At 46.9% G+C, this 9,744-nt stretch overlaps 1 protein-coding gene across 1 annotated transcript; it reads left to right on the top strand.

Moving 5' to 3' along the window:
• The first annotated feature begins 3,730 nt into the window (after nt 1-3,730).
• Nucleotides 3,731-7,751, top strand: LOC117042364 (acetylcholinesterase-like). Its single transcript, XM_033141914.1, has 3 exons — nt 3,731-5,188; nt 5,835-5,974; nt 7,711-7,751. The coding sequence occupies exons 1-3, from the start codon at nt 3,732-3,734 to the stop codon at nt 7,749-7,751; spliced, it is 1,638 nt and encodes a 545-aa protein (XP_032997805.1). The 5' UTR covers nt 3,731.
• The last annotated feature ends 1,993 nt before the right edge of the window (nt 7,752-9,744 follow it).

Here is a 9,744-nt window from a genome sequence, read left to right as displayed (position 1 = left end):
CTGCGTGAGATCCCCAGGATTCTTGGGGGGGGGGGAAATGATGTGCTCTCGGCGTGCCGTGTGCATGCAGCGATCATAGGTCAGATGAAGATCTTTCATCTCAAGATATTTCCAGGGACTTTAATCAGAGGAGGTGCATGTTTTCTTAAGCTTTTGACCTTCGTTCTGGGGTTCCACCGGGGCACAGCAGATATGGTATCTCCACAGAGATATACCATCTGGCTAAGAGGCAAAGAGACACCAGGATCATAACCACAGACTCCCCGCTTGTTCCTGAGTCAACAATAGCTGACCTGTTGCTTGTCCAGCTGCTTTGTGTGCTTCCAAACCGAACTGGGAATTTGGCTCAGAACCACAAACCCACAGCTTCATTGTGGCTCAAAGAGGTGAGTCTCTGTTCTGCTCCACCACCCAAGGAAGGGCTAAATGCTGAGGGCCGAGGGCCAAACAAGGGAGGTGATGATGGAGATTCGTAACTTGATCTCCACTGGATCTCCTAGAATCATAGAATCATAGAGTTGGAAGAGACCACAAGGGCCATCCAGTCCAACCCCCTGCCAAGCAGGAAACACCATCAAAGCATTCCTGACAGATGGCTGTCAAGCCTCCGCTTAAAGACCTCCAAAGAAGGAGACTCCACCACACTCCTTGGCAGCAAATTCCACTGCCGAACAGCTCTCACTGTCAGGAAGTTCTTCCTAATGTTTTAAAGGCTCCATGCAGCCACTCAGGAAGTGGGGGATTTAACCCTCACACCTGCAATAGTTTTTCTCACCCATTCTGGCAGCTGAAAAAAAAAAAGGTTATTTAGGGATTTTTTTTATTTTGTTTTATTTTGTTTGGTTCTTGGGGCAAATAGCAGCTCTTTGGAGGGCAACGCCTTTCCCCAGTGCTTTCTATCCTCTCCACAACCCTGTGCGGCCATTTAGGCTGGGAGGCTGTGACTGGCCCAAGGTCACCCAGTGAGTTCCATAGCCAGGTAGGGATTTGAACCCTGGTTTCCCAGGTCCCTGTCCGACTCTCTAACCACGACACAACACCAGCTCTCTCCGTCAGCAGAACCTCTGAACAGAATAGATGGTTTGCATGCATTGAGAATCTGTTTTTAAAAGTTGGAGGTATTGGGATAGGTAGGGGCAGGGAGCTAAGGCAACTGCTATGTGCTTTCAGCAGCGACAGCTGTAACATTTGGGCAGTTCTTTAGGAGAGGAGAGACAGGCATGGGTCTGAGAAAGTGTGTTGTTGTTGTTGTTCAGTTGTTCAGTCGTGCCCGACTCTTCGTGACCCCATGGACCAGAGCACGCCAGGCACACCTATCCTTCACTGCCTCTCGCAGTTTGGCCAAACTCATGTTAGTAGCTTCGAGAGCACTGTCCAACCATCTCATCCTCTGTCGCCCCCTTCTCCTTGTGCCCTCCATCTTTCCCAACATCAGGGTCTTTTCTAGGGAGTCTTCTCATGAGGTGGCCAAAGTACTGGAGCCTCAACTTCAGGATCTGTCCTTCTAGTGAGCACTCAGGGCTGATTTCTTTAAGAATGGATAGGTTGGATCTTCTTGCAGTCCATGGGACTCTCAAGAGTCTCCTCCAGCACCATAATTCAAAAGCATCAATTCTTTGGTGATCAGTCTTCTTTATGGTCGAGCTCTCAACTGCATACATTACTACTGGGAAAACCATAGCTTTAACTATACGGACCTTTGTCAGCAAGGTGATCTCTCTTCTTTTTAAGATGCTGTCTAGGTTTGTCATTGCTTTTCTCCCAAGAAGCAGGCGTCTTCTAATTTCGTGACTGCTGTCACCATCTGCAGTGATCATGGAAGCCAAGAAAGTGAAATCTCTCACTGCCTCCATTTCTTCCCCTTCTATTTGCCAGGAGGTGATGGGACCAGTGGCCATGATCTTAGTTTTTTTGATGTTGAGCTTCAGACCATATTTTGCGCTCTCCTCTTTCACCCTCATTAAAAGGTTCTTCAATTCCTCCTCACTTTCTGCCATCACGGTTGTATCATCAGCATATCTGAGGTTGTTGATATTTTTTCCGGCAATCTTAATTCCGCTTTGGGATTCATCCAGTCCAGCCTTTCGCATGATGAATTCTGCATATAAATTAAATAAGCAGGGAGACAATATACAGGCTTGTCGTACTCCTTTCCCAATTTTGAACCAATCAGTTATTCCATATCCAGTTCTAACTGTAGCTTCTTGTCTACACATAGAAAGTGCAGTTACTGCTAAACAGATGGACTTTGCTGCCACCTGCTGGCAAAAGGATAAGTAATATTTGAGACTACGGTACAGTCCTCATTCCAGTTAAGTGGGACTTCATAGAATCATAGAAACCTGGAATTGTAGAATTGGAAGGGACCATGAGGGGCATCTAATCCAACCCCCTGCAATGCTGGAATCTTTTGCCCAATGTGGGGCTCGAACCCACGACTTTGAGATTAAGAATCACATGCTCCACCAATTTGGCTATCCTTGTTTCATTTGGAAATATTCGTGAATTTTCTCACAGATGTTTGTCCCTTTTGCCCGCTGCCACCTCTGCATTTAAGCTCTTCATGCCTTCTTGTCTTTATGGCTCTCAAGATGCACAACCTGGTTCCTTTGTCTGCTCATTGTTCTGTGTTTCCTTCTTCAAGCGGCCTCCTTGCTGGTTTGTGTCTGTTGCTTCACGGCAAGATATTTTCCTGTAATACAGTGGTACCTTGTTTCTCAAACGCCTTGGTACTCAGACAACTTGGAACCCAAACACTGCAAACCCAGAAGTAAGAGTTCTGGTTTGCGAACTTTTTTTGGAAGCCGAACATGCTCCGTTTTGAGTGTTACGCTTCAAATTTGACTGCCACACTTCTGTTTTGAGTGTTATGCTGAGGTCTGTCTGTTTTTGCTATTCATTTTGCGTTTTTGCTTTTGCAGCTCTTTTTGTTTTGTTTTTGTGTGGAACCCAGTTCAGCTACTGATTGGTTGATTGATTGTGTGACTGCAGTACATTGTCTATTGCTTTCATTTTATGGATCAATGGTCTCGTTAGATAGTAAAATTCATGTTAAACTGCTGTTTTACGGGTTGTTTTTAAAAGTGTGGAACGGATTAATCCATTTTGCATTACTTTCTATGGGAAAGCGCACCTTAGTTTTGGAACACTTTGGTTTTGGAACGGACTTCTGGAACAGATTAAGTTTGAGAAACAAGATACCACTGTAGTTTCATTATTAGTAGAGGTTTATATATCCCCTGCCCCTAAGGCTGGAACTTACGTTATTTATTTATTTAATCCAAAATTGAGTTTTTCTCTTTTATTTTTCACTCAGCCTATTTCTCGCCAACACTCAGATCAGTGCACCTTGTCACTTTTCCCCAGCAGGTGAGAGGGCAGTGAGCAGATATAATGGACAAGGGACTGAAATCAGTGTGAAATATTTATTGCAACTACATTAACAGAAGACCAGCGAATGCATTTCAGTTTATGACAGATGTAAGCGCATCACACATAAATGAGCCCCGGGGAAGGGAAAATACAAAGAACAGCTTAAGTTTGAGAACCAAGGTACCACTGTATGTTATTGTTACATTTCATGTCCAAAAAATAAAATAAAAGATTTATATACTCCTTCCTTACTAGAACCCTCCCCCCAAAAAACTAGAACAAAAAGCTGTTAACATTAAACAGTCTAAAGCAGTCATAAAAAAGTTACATACATAAAAAACTAATTCCTTTCAGTTGCCATGATGCTGTGCCGAGTATTTTCATGCCTGTTTCTGCTGGGCCTCAGTTCTGCCTCTGAGGAAGATGTTCTGGTGATCACAAGCAGCGGTCCCATACGGGGCAAACGCCTCATGACAGATTCTGGCGCGGTGACAGCTTTCTTGGGAATCCCCTATGCTGAACCTCCTGTGGGGAAGCTGCGTTTTCAAAAACCCCGTCCTCACCAGCCTTGGAGTCACGCTCTGAACGCCACCAGCTTTGGCAATACCTGCTACCAAGGGAGTGTAGAACTTCCCGGCTATCGTGCGGAACAAAAGTCGGAATCCACCCTCTCTGAAGACTGCCTCTTCCTCAATGTCTGGGTGCCTCATCCCCGACCCTCTGCGCCAGCTCGTGCCTTCGTCTGGATCCATGGAGGGGGTTTTCTCAACGGGTCTGGCTCCATCGATAGGAGCTTCCTAGCTGCCACTGAGAATATCATCGTGGCGTCTATGAACTACCGCCTAGGTGCCTTGGGATTCCTCTCGCTACCCCCAGAGGCTCCGGGGAACGCTGGTTTGTGGGACCAAAACCTGGCATTGAGCTGGCTGAGGGAAAACATGGCCGCCTTTGGAGGGGATCCAACCTGGCTCACACTGGGTGGTCAGAGTGCCGGGGCCGCCTCGGTTGGCTTCCACCTTCTCTCGCCGGCGAGTCAGGCCCTATTCGACCAGGCTACTTTACAAAGCGGCGCCGCGATTTCCCCCTGGGCTTGGGTGAGGCCTGAGGAGGCTGCCATCAGAGGGCGAACCCTGGGCCGGATTTTGGGCTGCGCCGAGGATGACGACAGGGCTGTGGTGCGATGCCTGCGGAAGAAAAACCCAGGGGAGATGATGAAGAACTTGCCTATCCTCGGTTATAAAACTTTGTTGGATTTTCCTTTTGTGCCCACGACCGATGGGGAATTCCTTCCGGATGACCCTCGGAAACTTCTGGAAGCTGGGCGATTCTTGGACAAACCCATCCTGACCGGCTTCACCCGTGATGAAGGCACCATCTTCCTGGCAGGAAATGCCCCTGGTTTCAGCCTATACAACGACAGCCTGATTAGCCACGAGCAACTCTTGGAGGGCCTCCGTTTGATGCTCCCAGAGGCACCTGAGGTTATCATCAAAGCCGCAGCAACTATCTACAGTCAGGAGGAGCACGGGGAAGAAAGATATCGAAACGCCTTGATCAAAGCTTCTGGAGATTACCTTTTCTTGTGCCCCGTGGCTGTGGTGGCCACCCATATGGCAGAAGCCCAAAGCCTGGCCTTTGCCTACTCCTTCACTCACCAGCCTTCCTTTGTAACTGTCTCTGACTGGGTTGGAGTGCCCCATTGCGCCGAGCTGCCCTTTCTATTTGGTGACCCACTGTCTAAGTCGGGATATACAGAGGCTGAGGTGACCCTGAGCCAAAGGGTTATGAGCTACTGGGGACAGTTTGTAAGGACCGGGTAAGTGATCCCTCCCGTCTTGAGCACCGCCAACAGGAGAACTGGTCCTTGTTCTCTTCGAATAGCAAGCTCCCCATATGGGCACGCTTCCTCTTCCCCATTTTGAGAACAAGACTTCGTACGCACTGAACATTCGAAGCACCCCTCCCACAAGGAATCCTGGGAACCACAGATTACTCTTCGTTTAAGCTACAATTCTCAGCACCCTGAACAAACTAGAGTTCCCAGGATTCTTTGGGGGCAGGGGAGGAGTTGTGCTCTAAATGTAGAGTGTGCATGCAGCCCAAATTTCTTGGCTTTGCTTACCATAATCAGCGATTGCCTGAACTGGCAGAACACAACAACCTGCGATTAAAACACACTTAAAACGTTATATTTGCAGCTGTGTAGCTGAGTCCTGTGTCTCCAGCTTCCAGCCTGCTTCCAACCTCCTCAAACACAACTCTGGCTATCGTCGTCCTACCCGGCAGCTGACTGACAGGGGGTTGAGGAAAGACACGCCCATTTGCACTTTGTCCCAGAGCAACTTCCATGGTTGTGCTGATTGTGGCGCTTAACTAGTGGAGTTTTATGACATATTCCGCACTTGACTTTTATCTCATTCTTATTCCTTTTACTGATTGGCGACGTTTGCTTCCCCTCACAGGTCTCCTCATGATGGAGAATGGCCCGTCTACACAGGAGAGAATTTCTTCCGCATTACCACAGAGCCAGCTCAGGCCGAGGAGGTGTCAAGCACCCGTTACTGTGGCTTCTGGGTGTGGCTAGCCACGGAAAAAATTAAGGGTCAGGAAGAGCACGGTTTTGGGCCGGCGGGTGGGGGGGGGTGTTGGGAGATATCACAGCCCAGTCAGATAACCCTCCTGTTCAATGTAATTTGGGAGCATCTGTCTGTGACATTGTCTTGCCCCACCCATGCCTGCCGGTCACTTGGTGGGCACCAACACAATCTGTGATAATGTGCACCAAGTGTTGGGTGCAAGTGCCGCTTTGAGGTGCTGTACACATGGCCATATGCCACCCCTGTCTTATTTGCCGATCTAAAGCGCATTCTTCTGGAAAAGTTATAATCTGTTTTATGCTGAGGATGCGCTTCCAAGCACAATTCAAAGTGTTGGCACTGACTTTTAAAGCCCTCAATGACCTCAGCCCAGTATACCTGAAGGAACGTCTCTACCCCCATCATTCTGCCCGGACACTGACGTCCAGCTCCAAGGGCCTTTTGGCGGTTCCCTCACTGTAAGAAGTGAGGTTACAGGGAACCAGGCAGAGGGCCTTCTTGGTAGTGGCACCCGCCCAGTGGAACGCTCTCCCATCAGATGTCAAAGAGAACAACAACTACCAGACTTTTAGAAGACATCTGAAGGCAGCCCTGTTTAGGGAAGCTTTTAATGTTTGATGGATTATTGTATCTTAATATTTTGTTGGAAGCGGCCCAGAGTCGCTGGGGAAGCCCAGCCAGATGGGCGGGGTATAAATAATAGCATTATTATTATTATTATTATTATTATTATTATTAATTATTATTATTACCTGCCTGCATATGCAGACAGTGCTTTCTAAGGTCACCTCATATTGCGGCAGACTTCCTGACGTTGCAGATCTGTGCCACTCCCCTTCACTGTGTTTAACTTGCCTATGAATGAAATAGGCAAAATAAGCAGTAGAACAGTAACTTAGTTGTATGTATGTATGTATGTATGTATGTATGTATGTATACATGCATGCATGTATGTATGTATATTCTGGGATATGTATACTGGTACATACTGGTACATATCGTCTGCATATCAATATATCCCCACTTTCCAACCCCTCTCTTTCAAAAGACTGCAAGTGTGTTTGTTTGTTTGTGTATTAAAAAAGGCCTTAGGAAACACTAAATGAGGGGAGGGGGAATAGAGAACCCGGCTTGTGCTCTAGTTTGAAAACATGCCCCACCCCTCATATGTACAGACAACACAGATGGTAGCTGCCACTTTAGGTGACATTGTTGTGCAATGGTGTGCACAGTTGTGAACCACTATGTGCAAAAGCGCACTGGGAAAAAACTTTGTTGTTTAGTCGTTTAGTTGTGTCCGACTCTTTGTGACTCTATGTGCTTTTCAAAGGTTATGTTTGTACACAGCCTAATATAACCTAGTCCTCCAAGCAGAGAGGTCAGAAATGGGTTTTCACCATGCGCCAGAAGCCTGTTAGTGTTGTGACCATTTATGCTTCCAAGGGGACAGTGTGTGTGTGTCTATAACTAAGGTGCCACCACGGAAAAGGCTCTCATTTTCACCCCTGCAGAATGAGCAATATTCATTGGTGGAGGCACAAGTGGAGCCCGCCCCCTCCTATCAATCTCAGAGTGCGGATGGTTGGTATGGGGAGAGGTCCTCCACAATTTTCCATTAGTTTCAGAATGGTTCTATATCAGGAATAATTGACCCTCCAATGCCAATGGGAATACGATTTGCAACCCCAGCATTTTCCCCACTGCAGCTTCCTTTACCCAAACATGCCTTCCTGTTTTCCAGACTCTGACCTGATGGATGAAGAAAGAGACTCTGATTGGTAAAAGTATCTGGAAACGGATGATGCAGATTTCACTTAAAAATGCAACTATCTTCGTTCTTCAACTATCCCGAATCTCAGCCAAGCAATGTGGATTCATGCAGGTCGATTTTACTTTGTGTGTGAATATCTTGAGGATCTCACTTTTCACAGAAAAATGAGAGAGAAAGAAGTGTTTTCAGGTGCATCCAGTCATTTACAACAGCTTTAAAATTTGATTTCAGCTTTTGCTCTTAAGATTCCGCAGCCACAAGCAAATAAAAGGAGCCACCAGCAACTTTTGAGAACCTTTGGAGTCTGGTGATTTATTTCCTTTTTATTATCCCTCCACCCACATTTTTTTCCAGTTAAAAAGGAGAAAAAAAGAGTAAATTGCGAAGTGAAGTTACAATTCCTGCACATGCTCTTCCTGTTTCTCGGTTCCTCTTTCAGACAGACACTCTGAAGCAAACAGTCCTCCATTTACAGGCCACATCTTCAACTCCTTCACTCCAATTCATGCAGGGGATTTCTCCTGTCCTTCACTCGCTCTCTGCAAATACTTCTACTACCTCTTGCTTCCCAATTCCTCACCTTGGCATTCCTCCTGCTCTCTGCTGGGGGACTTTCCCTCTTGCTTCACGTGACACCTTTTGATCATTCAGCCAATCAGGGCTGTATCAAAATTCATCTTGCACCCAGGCACTCCCTGGTCCCCCCTGAGCAATTCCTACCAAGCCTCCCTCAGCTGCTTCTCTCTCTTGAATCAGATATAACCCTATTTACTCCCATCAATTCTCGCTGTGCGTCATGGAGTTACCAGAAGTGAGTCATGGAACTGCAGAGTTGGAAGGGAGCCTGAGGATCATCTTAGTCCCACCCCCTGCAACGCAGGAATACACAGCTGTCCCAAGCGGGGATCAAACCTGTGACCTTGGCGTTATCAGCACCACGCTCTAACCAACTGAGCTATCCAATGGATAGCAGGGCAGTAGCATTTATTTACCCAGGTCTCATTGCTTCTTTTTCTTAAAAGTGGGAGTGTGAGTACAAATAAACTTTTGACATAACTTGGTGGAAGGCCAGCGAGCCCAGGGGCCAGCAGCCAATTGCTTGCTTTAATGTTACTTAACTCACTGCCAAAAGCCAATAGGAAAGGTGGAATAAAAATATTTTAAATAAAGAACCAACATATGTTCAGGAACCCTTCTCTTCTGAGCGCTGTGAGTTTGCAGATCTCCCTTCAAACTCCATATCAAAGTAAGTCTCTGTTTCCCAGCGTCTTTGATCCCAGCACTGGACTTCTACCTTGTCAGTACAAGGCTGTGGATACGGGAGAATCAAGACTGTTTTGGGATGCTGATGCTGTGAACCCCTCCATCGTAGGCTCAGGTTGTGTCCCTTCCAACTCTCCAGTTCTATGATTCCAGGATTCTAATGATACATGTAAATAAACCATACATCATAAAGACACCACAGTCTCTGCTTGACCTCACTTCCGAAAGGAAACACGAACCCTGGGTCGGCGCCCGAAACCCCTGGAACCTTGCACTGCTTCGAGATTGGGGTGGCATGCAACAATATTTAAAATAAAAAAATTAAGATACACTCCTATGAACATACGAGTCTTCCATATCAAGCCCCAGGGGCATCTAGTTCTACATCCTGTTCTCACTTGTGGCCAACCAGATGCCCCAAAGTAGGACCTGAGCACAAGAATGCTCTCCCCACCTGGTATTCAGAGTCCCACTGCCCCCATTGGTGTGGGGGACGGACAGCATAGTCATCATTCCCCTGATAGCCTTAGACAGGGACTCTTCTTCCCCCAAAGCCACAAGGTTGCATATCAGGGATTGGGAATCTATCACACTGTATCAAAGCAAAGCCACCTAGTCATGGACTTCCACCTTGTCAATCTTCTAGCATCCTCCCACTCTTTGGACAGAGCCCGAGAGGTCAATGCTCTTTTCAGTTAGCACAGTTACAGGTAGGTAGCCGTGTTGGTCTGCCATAGTCAA

The sequence above is a fragment of the Lacerta agilis genome, chromosome 2 (assembly GCF_009819535.1).
Source record: "Lacerta agilis isolate rLacAgi1 chromosome 2, rLacAgi1.pri, whole genome shotgun sequence".
Taxonomy (NCBI): Eukaryota; Metazoa; Chordata; class Lepidosauria; order Squamata; family Lacertidae; genus Lacerta; species Lacerta agilis.
This window is presented reverse-complemented; position numbering and strand designations above follow the sequence as displayed.